This window comes from Mycetomoellerius zeteki, unplaced genomic scaffold, assembly GCF_001594055.1.
Source record: "Mycetomoellerius zeteki isolate Tzet28-1 unplaced genomic scaffold, Tzet1.0 scaffold149, whole genome shotgun sequence".
In the NCBI taxonomy this organism is placed as follows: Eukaryota; Metazoa; Arthropoda; class Insecta; order Hymenoptera; family Formicidae; genus Mycetomoellerius; species Mycetomoellerius zeteki.
The window spans coordinates 116,731-133,457 of NW_017256436.1; the positions used below are offsets into that span (position 1 = coordinate 116,731).

The window sequence follows — 16,727 nt, forward strand, 5'->3', positions numbered from 1 at the left end:
TATATATATATATATATATATACTTCTCTTGATGTATTATCGCACTAATTATTATATACATATTTCTTTCGAATAAATTATATTAATGCAATATAAAAGGGAGATAAAACCGCGCGTATTTATAAATTCTTTATGTCTATACTTCAACAAAATGAGATTATCGCGAGATGTTGAACCAAGAATCTTTATTATACCAAATAAATCCGACTAATTAATACGTTAAAAAAGGTAATTTTTAAGGCTGAGTTGTTTCTACCTTTTGATAAATCTCAGCTCTTTTTTACTTTTTATTGTCTTATTCTTTTATACTCTTATTTATTCATTATATAGATAAATCACATAATTTAGCCGAAGGTGAAACAATCAGTCTTAAATGCTTAAAAGTAATTTTCTATGATAGTTTTATATACCTCAAAAATTTTCAATTATTTTAAACAAATACATACAGGGTGTCCCACGGAAAGGTGTTGAAACTAATCAATAAAATTAATTGATACACAAACGTTTTATTAAATTTTATTTATACTCATTAAAAATTGCAGACTTTCCTCTTTTCAGCGCAATTTTTGTTTTTTATATATATTATATCTAGAATTATTTCAGATGAATGTATTTTAAATTGATGAATTCTATTCTCAATTTTATTTAAATTTAATGGATTTGTATGAATGTATAAATGTAAATATCTAATATCATTTATTTACGCTTTAACTTTTAAATTATACCTAACGATTTTTACACGATTTAAGTTTTTATTTTTTAAATTGGCAAATAAAATGATGGTAATAATTAATGACTTCTGCGATTTATCTTTTTCAGGTTTCTGGCAATCTGGTGGCCGTTAAAATGTCAAATCACGAAGCGGCGAGCTCGCATGATAATCGTCGTAATCTGGTTCATCGCTCTGACAATGACGTCACCCTGGTTGCTATTTTTTGATTTGGTCTCCATCTACGACGATGATCCCGACTTACGTTTCTGTCTGGAAAAATGGCCGCATCCTAAGGACGGCTCACTGTTCTTCTTAATTGGCAATCTAATTCTTTGCTACGTGTTACCGATGATACTCATATCTCTCTGCTATATTCTTATCTGGATCAAGGTGTGGCGCAGGCATATACCCACCGATACCAAGGATGCTCAGATGGAGAGGATACAGCAGAAATCGAAAGTGAAGGTGGTCAAGATGTTGGTCGTGGTCGTGATACTCTTCGTCCTCTCATGGTTGCCTCTCTATGTGATCTTTGCCGTAGTCAAACTAGGTGGCGACGTGGCTGAGAGGGAGGACGAAATCCTGCCGATCGCCACGCCGATCGCCCAGTGGCTGGGTGCCAGCAATTCCTGCATAAATCCGATTCTCTACGCTTTCTTCAACAAGAAGTACCGGCGCGGCTTTATCGCCATCCTGAAGAGCGGCCGGTGCTGCGGTAAGCTCAGGTACTACGAGACCGTCGCGATGATGTCCTCCTCGACGAGCATGAGGAAGTCCTCTTATTATGTCAACAACAATAACAACTCATCGACGAGACGCTGGCACGGACCACCGGTCCACCAGGATAGCAACGTTTCCTACATATTCAATCACACCGGTGTGTAATTGTAGCCATACGAGTCGAAGGTGCCCTGAGGTAGCCTTTATTGTGCAGATTTGATACCCGATCAACGGTAGACAAATTGAAAGAGAACGCGGTGGCCTTTGCATCTCGATCGGCTGCTCTAACGCATGGTCGAAGCCAAAATCTGGCCGAAGTCAGCCAGTCCGAGAATTATGGGTCATCTTGTGGATGATCGACATGATTGTTACTCGGGCCGGAAGTCGCCAACGGAAAAACGAGAACCGAAGGAGAAGAAGCCTTTCCCAGGGACAGGGAAACCCCACGAATCGTCGCCCTGCCATTGCCCTTACGAACGACATCGTTATTTGGATTTTGTCACAATGTTAGCCACTGCGTATCCTACGTAATATATTCTAGTTGTTAAGACGAGTTCACCGCTGCGAGCGCACGGTTATATAATTGTTCGTCCAACGACACGACGAAGTAGCTTTCTAGGTGATCCAGAAGATGAGATTTACGCTTTAATGAACCTTAGAACTTCTTCTATGTTCGAGATATTTGTACGTTTGAACGAAGAGTCTAGTTAAGTCTACCAATTAAATGTAAAGTAGGATGGGATTTGTTACGATTGCGACGGATACATGCACCCTTGTATGTCGAGTACGTCAGTACGTAATTAGCGCGACAGCGGTGAGTGGCGATGATGTCGGGATGATGACTCGTGTGAGCGTGAATACTAGTTGAGTCGTTGTCTCTTGACGGTAGATACACAGCACTTCCGTCATGACAAACAATTAAGCCGATCCTCGTCAGGGGGATACCATAATTAAGGGGGCAGGAGTGGAGGCGTGTGCACTAATTAACACGGATCTTTACCGAATATATGACGGAAGACACAGCATAGTGTAAGACTCGATTTTATTCTGTATTTCACACGAGTTGTTTTCGGACGGAACAAGACATTGATAAAATAAATCGCATATGCCATTATCTATGCGTGTATCTAGTACTGCATACCGCAGATTCATTCGTACACGTTTCGTATAGATCACCAGTTGCACCAAAAATCGAGATTAGATAATACGAATCCATAGCGAGACGAACGAGCATATAATAATTTGCAGATTGTCATTAATGGTCAGTATTGTAATTACGAAGTATAGTTTGTTTATATTTTTCAGAAGAAACTATTGATCAATGGATCATGGTTGGTTTCTTTGTAAGACTATAACATTCTCAATATATATCTCTGGATACATCCATTAAAATTTTTCATTCTATAATATATTTATTCTACTTAGAGTAAAATAAGAAAAAAAAATTAATTTAGTAGTAATGAGTTAATCGATCTTTGTAAATACTACCAGTACATGCAATTTGTTTACATGTATTTTCCAGGAGAAAATGTTGGTCAATAAATCATTGGATATATCACTATAACTCACACCATCCTCTAATATGCATCTCTGATGTTCATTTAAATTTTTCATTCTATAACTCATATATTTATTCTTTATGGGGTAAAATAAAAAAACAATTAATTTGAGTAGTAATGAGTTAATTGATCTTTGCAAATACTATCAGTACATGCGATTTACCACGTATTTAAAATTATAATTACTAAGGTTACATATGTATATGTTCTTACCGAGACATTAATCTGAGATATCTGTTTGTAATTATAATCCGTGCAAACGCCATTACTCTCCACTCTTGCGACTCGTGCTAAGGACATGAGAAAAACTTATGATAATGCAAATGTGTGAGATAAAGACGTCTGAAAGACGATTTCTGACGTCCTTTAAAGACGTTTTTAAAAACATTTCTTGCATCTTGTATCAGCGGGAAGCCAAGTAATCAAGTGGCAATCCGAAGTAGATCTATCACTATCATCATAGATGTTTGTTCGTTCTTGCTGGATTAAGTGACAGGGTTTTTTCGAGCTTGATCGTTCGCACCATCGCGTTTGCACTTCGAGACTAGTTCAAATTGTCCGAGAGCATTTTCCGCAACCTTCTGAAACCACAACATTTATCGCGCTTGTTATAATACAGCTCGTTATTTCGTTGCACGTGATCATCCGTCGACGATAAAAGAACAAAAGGGCATATTTTGTCCATTGGCACTGCGGTCGATCAGATCGCGGATTTCCGTTCGCGTCATGACGTGATAGAGCGATCGAATGGTCGCGTTATTCGTTACATTTTAGGAGCCGAGATCGGCTTTTGCGTTTTTTCTCCAAGGACAGCGGGATTACTTTGAATCCTTATAACTGTAAGATGGTAACGCCGTAAGCGAATTGCCAGATTTTACGATAGAGCAATTATTTTCGTAAGGTTTTTATACGAGAGACGATACGAAAACTGTAGATTTAACTGCAGATGTGCGAATTATTACAAGACCACCGAGTCTATTCCAATTCATATCCATCGGTGGCGATTAAGTGTAACAATGATAATAAAATAGGACGGGAAAATAAAAGAAGGACGCGATCAGCAGCGATAGCATTTAACTGGAGAAACGTAGAAACAATCAGGATTTTAAAATTGATACAATTTTTTTACTAGTTTTAAATTTCGATGCTATAGACACTTACACATACATATATGCGCTCGCGTGCAGAAATGATATCTGAATGTACATTCAAATTGATGTGAAATACGTTTTTTGGTATCTGTTTAGCATCGGCAACTCGCACCGAAATTACGCCGGTTATAATACCTGGCGATAATTTCGGGTTGCAACTATACATCAAATATAAAATGACGAATACGTATAACGAGTAATCAAGTGTACGAGCATGAATATAACTGATCACGTAGTATGCATGTAAGGATCAAACGTAAGTCTATCTGCTCTGTCTGCATGTACGTACTATATGTATATCTACTGTTGCTACGTTGGGTTGTTAAATACACACTAACACTCACACGTTCCAAATTCATTGTTCCGTCGAGGATCCTTTTTGTACTGTTGATTGTTAATTATTATTATTGATCTTTGTCGCACGCGCGGAGTATCTTCTATACGCACATATTTTAAGACTTTTGTAACTTTTAGAAAAGAGCTTTTGTTTATAAAGCAATTAACAAACGTGAATTTGTTGGAAGAATTATCTCCCTTCAGCGTGCGATTATTTTTTTTTTTAGGAATGCATTGCGTAATTGTCTATGATAAATTGTTTATTAAGAGGTAATGAACATTTTAATTATAGCGAGATAAGAACTACGTTGGTCGCATTTGTAAATTAGATGCATGCAAGAAGATGTTGTAACAAATAAATGTAAAGAAGTTCATGATAGAGCTATGTAAAGTAAATTTTTGAAATCCTGGTACGTTTGAATATTTGAATATTTAAATATTACTGCAATCTCCGATCTTGAGATTCGAATAATTCTATTTCAGATAAAACGAATAGTCGAATAATTCGAGTACTTCGAATATCATGCATATTTTCAGACGGTTGAATTGTTGCCATGTTTGTACTGGTACCGTCATTTTGCAGTATATACAGGGTGTTTCCAAATTAAATCGCAAAACTTTGGGAGCGTGTAGAGGAGTAAAAAACTAAGAAAAAAAGTCCTATAGACATATGCTCGTTTTTGCTCCGTTTCAGAGAAATCGAAAAAAAATGTTTATATTTCTTGCCATATCTAGCACCGACATATTTGATTACATTTTCCACTTTCTGTTATGAATTTGTCAGTCGCTCTTTGAAAGCCTTTAATAGTAGATGAATTTTGTCTTTTGCAATATGCCGCGTACGTATTCTAATAGTGAATATGCTGATATGGTTTTTGTATACGGTTTCTGCAACGGTAATGCTTTAAAGGCATGTATTGCTGCAAGAGGTGCACATTTCGAACAAAATCTTCATTAAAAAGTTTATAAATAAAATAATTAAAATAATAAATTAAATATATTTTTTTCTTTTTTCGTGATTTCCTGCGAAACAAAGCAAAAAGGAGCATATGTCTATAGGACTTTTTTTCTTAGTTTTTTACTCCTCTACACGCTCCCGAAGTTTTGCCATTTAATTTGGAAACACCCTGTATATTTCCATATTTATTAGACTTGTGATACTTTTGACCAATAAACTATCTGTATATATTTATTAAATAGATACAGATTATCTTGATATTCAAATACTTGAAATATTCAGCTATTTTTTATTGGAAATCTCATGTTCAAGTTTCATCGAATTATCCGAATAACAGAATTACTCGAACATCTACAATCCCTGCTCACGCTTAAGTTCTGTCACTTATGTCTTACGAGATACAATAAAAAAGTTTCCGGACTAACGCTGTAAAAAAATAATTGACTAATCCTATTTTCCCTCTTCAAAGTAATTCCTTTCAAAGTAATCTTCTTAGACAGTAATTTTTAACTGGTGATGTGAAAAAAGTGAAGAAAGTTCAATACAATTAATAATCTCTCAATTTCTTTACTTTCTTTAGACTTTTTTTAGTTTTCGAAACACATAATATGAATCATTTTTATTGATTATCTAAGAAATTTAATAATGTAAAAAATAGGAAAGAAATATTGTCGTATTTAAATTAATGCTTTTGACTATATAAAAATTTGTAAATAAGAACTAGAAGACAAAATTTAAATTCTTTCAAATACCTTCTTAAGAATTAAGTATAAGCAGTCAGTCTAAGAACTATTTTTGTATCTCGTATGATTGACATCAAAATGGTTGAGACAGTTTTTTTTTGTGATCCTTAAAACATTTCCGATACCTAATAAAAGACTCTGTTTCATTCATTTTGAATTTTGACACTGATACATTTTATCGTGTTAAACCGTAATAATATGTGTTCGAGAAATTCATGATCATGCCTTAATCGCGACAAGAACAAGTCCTGTTGTTAATAATGCTTTCTCTCTTGTACGGATTTAATTTAAAACTAACACGTTTTACACACATATACAAAGTATACTGTTGGCGTCTGCCAAGGATTTTATCCAACGTAACTAGGTTAGGTTACAAGATACTGCGAATTTATATCATAACAATGTATCGCGTTTATCGCACATTTCCACTTAGCGTTGGTCCCTGACATACAATTATTTTATTTGGTTATTATTCGATTATAATTCAGAAATGTAAATCACGCATTTAAAATTAAATCATATTGATGTGCATTTCAAAAATAATAATTTATTAATTAATGTTTTATTAATATAATTATTCAAAACATCGATATAAATATTTTATACATTTGATTAATAATAAAGTATGTACTTTTAACAATATTTTTCTAGAAAAATATTATTTCAATAACAGAAAAAGATACATTTTATTAAAAAAGTATACTTTTTTTAATCATAGAATCTCTTATATAATATGTTTGCCGATATCGTGAATCATTTATGGGATATTTCAAGATGAGTTGAAGATATCGTCTAAAATTAATTCCCAGAGGCGGCAGGAAAATTGCGTAGAGTATCTAAAGCCGACGCTTAAAGGTTAATCTATCGTTGTGAGCCTATTTTTTCTGATAGCGCATGAGATACGCGAGGGAAGACGATAACATGAACTAACATTTCTCTCGATAGACATAAGCATTCTGTTATACAATTTTTTATAATCGTCCGCGAGACACTCCCTGTTATATTCTTAGGTAATCTCGTGTCTAAGCAGGACACGGAATACGATAATTAAGCGTTTAATTGATAGAACGTATTTACGGTCATTGGTATATTATTAGTGTCAGTTGCGTGTGAAGCGGCCAAGCATGTTTAATGACGTTGGCAGAGCCTTGATACATACAAGCGAGATTTTCACGTCGAGATATTGGAAATGCACATCTGTTTGTAGCTGCAAAGTGATGTTTTTGTATATTTAAAATACTTTCTTTTCGTATAAAAATATTACAATGATGCGAAAGGGACGTTATTTACGCGTTCGTCATAAATTATAAATTAATTATTATCTGCTAAAGGAGGCGGAGTAGATTGTCGTATTTGTCAAATAAAATTACGCCTAGATTTTTATTAATTAACGTGAAACGTCAGTTTCAATTACTTTTCTTCATAATACGTAGAGAAGTTTAAGTGTCTTTTCCAGTAATTAAAATAATTGAATTTATTTTAAGGAACTTAGTGGAAGACTTTTTTGTACTAACTTTATCTATAATTATGTATCACATACACAGAAAGTAGAATATCGCTTTTGAAAACTTGCATAAGTGTCATGGTCAAATTGACACTTTCGTTGCACGCGTTACCGAATAAATAAAGATCAAATACTAGCGATTTGAATTGCGTTCGCGCTTTATGAGACGGCCGTAATATAAAATCTTCTACATAACATCTCGAACGATATACCATCCTCTTTCCTTTCCGTTATTTTATTTTATTGATGGTTACGAGTTATATGGATAAGCGTGCAGCGTTATCTGTATAACAATGAAATAATAGAAACATACTAGAAGGTAAGAAGACGATTGCAGGTGAAGTGTCGATAAGTGTTTAGCATTCTGTCGGAATATGTATGTAACGTACCAACAAAAAAATGTTATCGATATCGATGACTATCACCTATAATTTATTGATAAAAAAATAACAAAAATACTTACGATTAAGACGAATACGTAAATACACGAAAGATAGTCTTCGTTTGTGTATGTTTCGAATATATGTATATGTATATACATATATAGACGATATGTAAACAACTGGCGATTCGACGTTATCGCCTGTCAGCCGAGGCGCCACTATCTGTCCACTGTTCAAATTAGCAATAAATTTTAATTTTCTTAACTTTGCTGTCATTTTATAGGAGATGCCGTGGTAATGTCGAATCGTATTCCAGGTAGCTAAAAATGTATCGAGTTGCGAGTATAAGTACACTTATTTGCTCAGAAAAAAAACACATTAAAATATTAAATATTATATTATATATATATAATAAAATATCTCCATTGTGTATATGCTTTTATATAATTCTCCTAATTCCTATTATGACTACTATTTATGCGAGTTATTAACTCAGAGAAAGAGAGGCGAGCAATTTTTTAATTAATACAAATTATAGGAAATTAATCTCCATAAAATTATAAAATTTCATCAAAATATAATATATAGATAAATTATTAATTTATATGATAAATTTTATATTAATATCTAATTTTTTATTTAATGTTCAGATAATTGGATGACAACGTGCTAATAAAAATGTCAAATTTTTTCTACATTAGTATTCAGTTAATTTTATTTTGTTCACTTATTACAATCTAATAGATATCTAATTTCAGCAATGTCCCGATTATCAACCTGTAAGTTACGAACATCTAAAGTTTCTGTTTTAACTGAAAATTATTGTAAAATGTGAAATTAAGTTTAAAATTCATGTTTAAACGCGTAAATTGATTTTCTTTAACAAGTTTCTGTTTCCTACCTAGAGTTGCTGAGAACTTCAAAGCGAGACGATGTTATTTTAAAGAAATTTATAGATATTTTTTGCATTTTTTCTCTCAAACTTTTTTAGTAGTAGTATTAATATAAATCTCTATATAGTAATAATTATAACTTTAATTTTTGTACACCAATAAAATCTTTATTAAAGTCCAAATAAAATGCACTTGTTTAAGAAAAACTTATCGTATGGCTATTGTTCAAATTGTCACATATTAACATGTAAAAATTTTAAACATGCACGAGATACGATATCTAGTAACCACAATCGACGACTGACACTTTTTTTGCCTCTGCAAGAGCATTCTGTTATCGCATGATTTTTTTGCTACATTTCCAATCCCTAGTTCTTCAGAAAACTCTCTTTAGAATCTTGTGAATGTAACATCTGTAGGAAAGATTGAAGAGTATATGGTAACGTACATTTTTATATTTCTTTATGCCATTCCCGAGCACAAAGACGATTTTAATCTAAATATACTTACGAACAGAGTTCGTCGACGGCGCGAATACATTAACATTGCATGTTCCTCTTCACGAGAAAGAAGGAGGATATGTACCCCGTAATAACGCAGTCCTCCTATTCCGTGATACCACTGGCATGATAATAGGCTGGAATAATAGAAGGGGAAATAACTCGATCAAAGATTGTACTACGATTGCCGTAGTAGTACGTCTGTTATTACGTATCTTCCAGATGTATCATTGTAGTGTGCGGTACGACGATCTCGTTAATACGGCATAACTGAAGTAGCAGTCGGTGCATGATGACGATGAAGGATGTGAAGAAGGATAAGTTTCTATCGATACGGCTAGTAAGGTTTCTCATGAAGGTTACCGGTTTCTGGCCCGCCGAGTCAAAAACCGAGAAACGATTAATGAATGGAGTTTTGAGTTATACAATATGTATATGTAGTACAGCTTTGTGGTTAGAAGCAACTGAAATATATCTAGGTAAAGGCGACTTTTATGTAAGTATTATATCAAAATTTGTGTCAAAATAATAAAAATAAGAAAATGATCAAATTAGCCAACGGCTAATATCACTAGATTAATATAATAATATTCATTCGCGCATAAGTAGTCAAAATTTAGAATTGGGAATAATACATTATTTATAATACCGTTACTATTACAATTACTTTTTTGTAACAAAAACGTATCGTACCGGCAGTGTTATTTTTTATTTTGGAATAGTAACATAAGTTACATTTTTTCAATAATGGTAACAAATTTAATAGTTACTTTTGTTTCCATTTTTTTAGTATAATTTGTTTTTTTTTTTTTTTAAGATCGTCTTTTAATTCATTAAGGAGATCCCTATGCCTTTTCCACTTTAAATATTTTCCACTTTATTTCTACAGTAGTTTTTATTGATATTAAGATTTTTATATATTAATTATATATTTTTCCTGGATAGAGTTAATGAAAAGTTATTTTCTTATTTTTCAGTAGTATAATTTTTATAAAAAGTAAGGACTTAGTAACAAAAACTGAATTGATATTTCAGGCTCTCACGTACACTGCTTGCAGCTCTATGCCAGTAGTCATAATAATGCTGAAGATAATTTTCTTTCTTCGTTATCGAAAAGAACTGTTGAATGTGTTAAAGTATACACAGGATAATTTTTGGTACGCACAATATGACGAGTACGGCAGCAAGATTTTGGAAAAGATTAATAAAAAGGGATTAATATTAATGTGCACGTTTACATTCTTCGTTCAAGGAACTGTTTGCACCTATATCCTGACTCCTATACTCGGTATCCTGAACCTAAGTTTACATCGCCTACTTACAATTAGTAGAGAATAGAACGCGGTAAAAAGTCTTAGTTCAGGTACTAAGCACTTTTGTTCGTAAACTGTTGCGCAGACAAGGATATCATATTTCTCTTTTACGTTACATTTTTATAGAAAATATGGGGAAAAATGAAAGCGACAGAATTCTTGCTTTTAATGTCTGGATTGGAATTCCAACAACCGTTTCGCCTAACTTTGAAATAATATTTACTCTCGAGGTAATACAGTATGATCCTTCAAAATTGTGTTATACTAACAATAAGAACATTCAATTTTATATTAATTTTTTAGAAAGTTGCGACAGTTGTTAAGACTTTTATGATGTCATATTAATTAAGTTTATGAAGAATTAACTAAATTAATTAAATTATGAATATTAATAATATTAATAGTTATGTCAGCAATTGCATGCATTTGATGTAGCATTTCATTGCCGACATGTCAAATAATGTATGAACGATTTTGATGAAGTATTTAAAAATTTATCTAGATACAGGTCTGAAAATAATTTTGTTGGACTAAAATAATTATGCAGGACACTCAAACTAATTACTAATTATTAAAATATCAAAACTTTTATCAACATTGCTCATCATGCTTGAAATTCTTACGTAATTATTTTGATGCCCAACAAAATTATTCTCAAATCTGTGTGTGTGTATCTAGTTAAATTTTTTTATTACTTCAACCGATTTGTTTTTTTCATGCGTAAACTTTTTCTTTTACAGTGTATGATTTTATAGATTTCAGCGCTCATTCACTGTGGCGTATGCTTCTGTTGTTTCGATAATCTTTTGGGTCTATTAAACTTGCACACTGCTGGCCAGTTCAAAATTCTGCAACATCGATTGAGAAATATTCTCAAGAAAGTCGAACAGACTGATATTGTAAGGTTACTTGATGAGAAACAGAAGCAGAAAGTATACGAAAAGCTCAGAGAATGCGTCATATTGCACCACGAATTGATCTGGTACAGCGAAAAAATGGAACAAATTTTCATGTACACGACTCTTTGCCAGCTGTTGGTGTCCGGCATCATGCTTTGCGTCGCAGGCTTTCAGGTGTTTTTGGTAAGTACCTACGTGTAATTGTAATGAATGAGAGAGAAAAGGCATACGTATCGAAACCTTTTATTCATAAAACGACGTTAGATAAGTAAAGGTAATGTGAGAGAAAGATGAACGTATGTAATATAGTTTACCCGCGTTGATACTTACTTACTGACCTTCTCCACGCGTTTGGATGTTTGTTGGAAAAGGCTCGAGGTACTCTGGTTAGACGACTGATATTCATCGCTCATACAAACGGTTGCTTCGTCCAACTGTTCGTGGTCACGCTGACGGCGACTGATTTAATGAATGAGAGTCGTGCTGTCGGAGACGCGGCGTACAACGCCAATTGGCAGGTTCTATCCCACGAGGAGAACAGGAGAGTCAGGAAAGCCGTCCTGATGATCATGATACGATCCGCACGTGCTTGTTCCATATCCGCTGGCGGTTTCTTCCCGGTGTCTCTTGAAACGTTTATGGCGGTATATATAAATCTGGTGTAAAATATACAATTATAAGCAAACACTTTCCCCAATACGACAATATTTCTTTCTTCTTTCAGGTATTGAGCACAGCGGCGTCCTACTTTACCTTGCTTCGAAAATTCGTGGAATGAGCGCTTGAATAGGGAATTTAAAATTATATAAGAAATAAATTGAGGAAACATCTGTGAAGTATTCAAGATTAAAATATTTAGTTTTTGAAAAACTGAGAAATTTCCGACGTTGCGTGTAATCTTAAATATTTAAAAATACGATGTTTATTCAATGTTTGAAATGTATACGTAATATTGTAATATTCTACAAAATATCAAAGATCAAAGATTACTTGATTTTATTTTTAACGACGTTTTCTAAAAACTAATACAAATAAAATCGATCTTTCTTCTAATAGAAATATCTCGTAGAAATTTTTTCCTTTATGTAAAATTATCCGAAAAAGAAATGTGCGCAAATATTCTTTTTTATCCACTGTATTAGATTGTATTTATGCAAAAAAACTTTGGTTATTATACGATTTAATTAACAAGCTAAAGCTCGTCTGTAAATACTGTATTATCGCCAACAATACCTTACGTGGCAAGTAGATGTCCAATTTAAGATGAAATTTGATAGCTCGCAGTCGAGACGCTACTGATGGAAGCGGCGCGGCGCGAGAGAAAGGGCTACGGCATTGTGTCCACCGGAGATCTAACTTAATACATATACTATCAATTGATTGCCTTCAGCAAAGGAGACGCGTACGATTATAGTCTGTCACTAGGTAAGTGCGCGCCAATTTTCCTGCTTGTTAGCATAATGGGCTTCCACTTATATCGAAATGGCTCGGCTATTCGGATGCACTTAAGACCGTGGCGACGTAAGAAAATCACGAGGTTCGATATGACACGAAGTAAGGAGTACCAATCGGTGAATATTACACGTCTCTTTATGAAAGTAGTCGGGCTCTGGTACGTCGAGACACCGAAAGAAAGATTGCTTTTGCGTGTCGCGTTCGGCTATGCTGTTTGGGCGATCGTCTTCGCCATTCTCGTCGAGGGCGTTGATCTGTATCACTGCTTAGGTGACTTTTACGTGAGTGACGCAGCGACCGCTTTCGCAGTTCTATTTTGACGGACGTAGAAACAGCACGTTCTTGAATTTATTTTGACGTTTAAAGAATTACTTTAAATTTTACTGCGTATTATTTTCAGTTATTAAATTGAGTTGTTAAACATATAAACTAATTAGCATCCCCAATTTAGTTTTGAAAAAAGTAGTGTAGACAATGCAGTTTGAATATAGTAGTTAATAGCAGAGAGTATATGTTTGTGTTTTGTTCTTATATATTTTTTAAATATTTTTCTTTTATTTCGATGAATTGAAATTGTTATAATTGGAAAAGTAAATATAATTGAAGAGTTTCTGATGCTGTGTGTGTGTATATGTGAAAGTACGTGTGAAAAAAGCATGCCTTACGTCAAATGAAAATTTTAAGTAACAGTTTTCAATTGACATAATTTAATGTCAAAGAGACAATAAGATATCATGTTTGTTTTTTATAATTTTATCCTATCTTAAAAAATGTTTTCTATGCTAAAATTAATATGATATTATAGTAATATTTAACATTGGGAATATTTATAACATAAAAACTGCCATTTGCGAAATATTTTTTAAATAAATAAATAAAAAACCAACATCATTAATGTTATTATTTCCGAAAAATTTTTATTTTTGATGCTTACAGCTTTTTTAATACCAAATCTCTCTTTTTTACAATTTCACTAATGTAATTAATTAATTATTTCTCTACAATAACGTGTCTGTTATAACAACATTAGCGAAACTAATATTTTTTATATTTGTTTATTTATGAATTTGCATTCTCACAGCAGCATCAGAATGTTCGTATAGGGGAGAGTTTATTTAATTCTTGGTAGTTTTATTACTCATAGGCTGTCACATCCAATTTGTGTGCAACGTTGCTCTTGATAATGATACTAGTGAAGCTAGGTAGCTTCATGTTCTATCGTGACATAATAATGGACTTGATTCATTTTGCTGAGAAGAATTTTTGGGGTGTCACTTACGACGAGGCTAGCGCGCAAATTCTGGAAGCATACGACAAACTAGGGATGACTATGATCTACACTTTTACATTGATCGTTTACATCGGGACTTTTAATTACATCTTCGCACCTTTCTTTGGTATAATTTTCTTTTCCGCTTACACTGTATTGGAAAATTATAATGTTACTTTTTAAACTGCCACGTGAAACGACGCTGTACAGTGCGTCAACTATTTCTTTGCTGTTTGTAATAGAGCCTCAAGAAAAGAACAAAACAGAGAAAGTTTTACCTTTCAAACTGTGGATCGACTTTCCGTATCACTCACCGTACTACGAAATTACTTACACTATACAGGTAATAAAACAGTGTATGAAATGATGAGTTTTACTCAATTTATGTTAATAATTAACAATTTTGTTGATACAATTGATAATTAATTAAATATTTTTTTACTCATTTTTAATAAAGAACAAATTTTTCTATTAGAATAAATTATTTAATTATATACAAATAATCTTTTAAATTAATAATTGTCAAATTTGAAGCTCAAGATTGCAATGCGTATATTGATCTCTCACCACTTTCACTGTTTTAAATTAACATTTTTAATTTTTCATATAAAAATTTAGTTCGCGTTATTTTGGTTACGTTTGCAGTCACTTTCGACGTTGCATTCGGGTATTTGTACTTTTTGCTTTGACAATTTTGTAAGTACGTTCAACATTCACGCGGCCGCGCAGCTGAAAATCTTGGCTCATAAAGTGCAAGTCATTACCGAACATTGTGTCGAAGATACGATGGACCAGAAACGTCCGTTGGAAACGGATGTTCTGACGTTCAAGAAATTGCGAGACTGTGTGAAGCAGCACTTCACGCTCATATGTTACGTGCGTAACATGCAACGTGTGTTCGCCATTATATTGCTCGGACAGTTGCTGCTTTCCAGTGTAGTCATCTGCTTCGGTGGATTTCAATTCCTCGTGAGCTACGAATTTTACCGCCTCCTTATTTCACGTCCCGCTGTGCTTACTCGCCAGTTAACTCTATTATATTTCCACTGCAGCGTTTTCTCAAAATGAAAAACAATTAGGTTTAATAAATTCAATTCTGCGTTTAAATGAAATTGAATCCTCCAACTCTTATATTTATTTACAACATTTATAATTTATAAACATAAATATAAACATAAATATCAGTCATACATATGCAATTAAGAATTTTAGAAAATTTTTTGAAAATGTTTATGATCGTGTGAAAAAATCAAATTAAAAAAATAATTATATGCTTCGCACTAAAAGGATTGATGTTATCTCGTTTTCTAAAATTTTTGGTCTGACATTTGTTTGCAGGCGACGGATGTGATTATCAGAAAGTGTATTTTTGCCTTTCATTTCGTGGGCGGTCTTATCCAGCTGCTTATTTATACATGGACGTGTAATGATATAATTGTGCAAAGTACAGCTATCTCTGATGCCGCTTACAATTCTAAGTGGTATCTTTTACCCGATAATGATCTAGGAAGGACAGTGAAGAGAGGGTTAATTACGATCATGATTAGAGCACATCGGCCATGCATGTTAACTGCTGGGAATTTCGCGGTTATGTCCTTGGACACTTTCATGGGAGTAAGTATGACGTAACGAATGACACGACTCTTTAAAATTTTCCCAAAGAAATTTATTTACTGCAAGTTGTAAAAAGCACTGGTATCGGAGCTAGTTATTTCTTCGTGCAATGCTATACACTCACGGCTCGCACTTCACATTTTCGCGCAGTTGTAAAATATGTCGATAAGGATATGTATCTCGTACTTCTGGCATTTATCCTGTTTGAAGTTTTTAGATGAATCCTTACGTTAATAACCATCCATATAGCACTTTAAATTAAAAAGTTTTTTTAGTTCTTAAAATGACCACCAAACCGCTGTTAGATCCCTTCCAATAATTTTACATGAATTAATGTACTAGAGAGAGAGAGAGAATAAAATTTAAATTTCAAATATTTAAATATAAGAATTATTCCATTATTATTCGATAATCGGATTACTTAGATACCCGTGTAGGAAAAGCTATAAGATAAATTGTAAACAATATATAGTAAAAGAAAATTTTTTCTATTTTTCTATTTCTGGCTAAAACAATTATCTTTAGACGATTAATTTTATCTGGCTTGATTTTATGTATTTATTTCTGTTTAACCAATTAATTTAATTACACTCTCGATAGTTATTACTACATAATTATAACAATAAAATATTATTTATACTTGCAACAGATATTGAGTACAGCGATGTCGTATTTTACGTTATTACGACAAATGAGTGAAGATAATATATAGTTATA

The 16,727-nt window shown here is 33.1% G+C and overlaps 2 protein-coding genes across 2 annotated transcripts in view; both read left to right on the forward strand.

The window, feature by feature from the left end:
• The window catches only part of LOC108720335 (SIFamide receptor), a 43,897-nt gene extending 42,285 nt beyond the window's left edge, over positions 1-1,612 (forward strand). Inside the window, exon 3 of the mRNA XM_018444294.1 lies at positions 820-1,612. Coding sequence (XP_018299796.1) covers positions 820-1,597 — 778 coding nt within the window. The 3' untranslated portion in view covers positions 1,598-1,612. The remainder of the gene's footprint in view (positions 1-819) is intronic.
• Positions 1,613-9,751: 8,139 nt separating this feature from the next.
• On the forward strand, positions 9,752-16,722 carry LOC108732190 (uncharacterized). Its single transcript, XM_018462869.1, is given in 12 exon segments — positions 9,752-9,955; positions 10,495-10,747; positions 11,535-11,854; positions 12,043-12,318; positions 12,321-12,332; positions 12,396-12,412; positions 13,062-13,407; positions 14,271-14,523; positions 14,639-14,739; positions 15,042-15,365; positions 15,735-16,010; positions 16,660-16,722. Coding segments are annotated over 12 exon segments (2,445 nt in total).
• Positions 16,723-16,727: the final 5 nt, after the last annotated feature.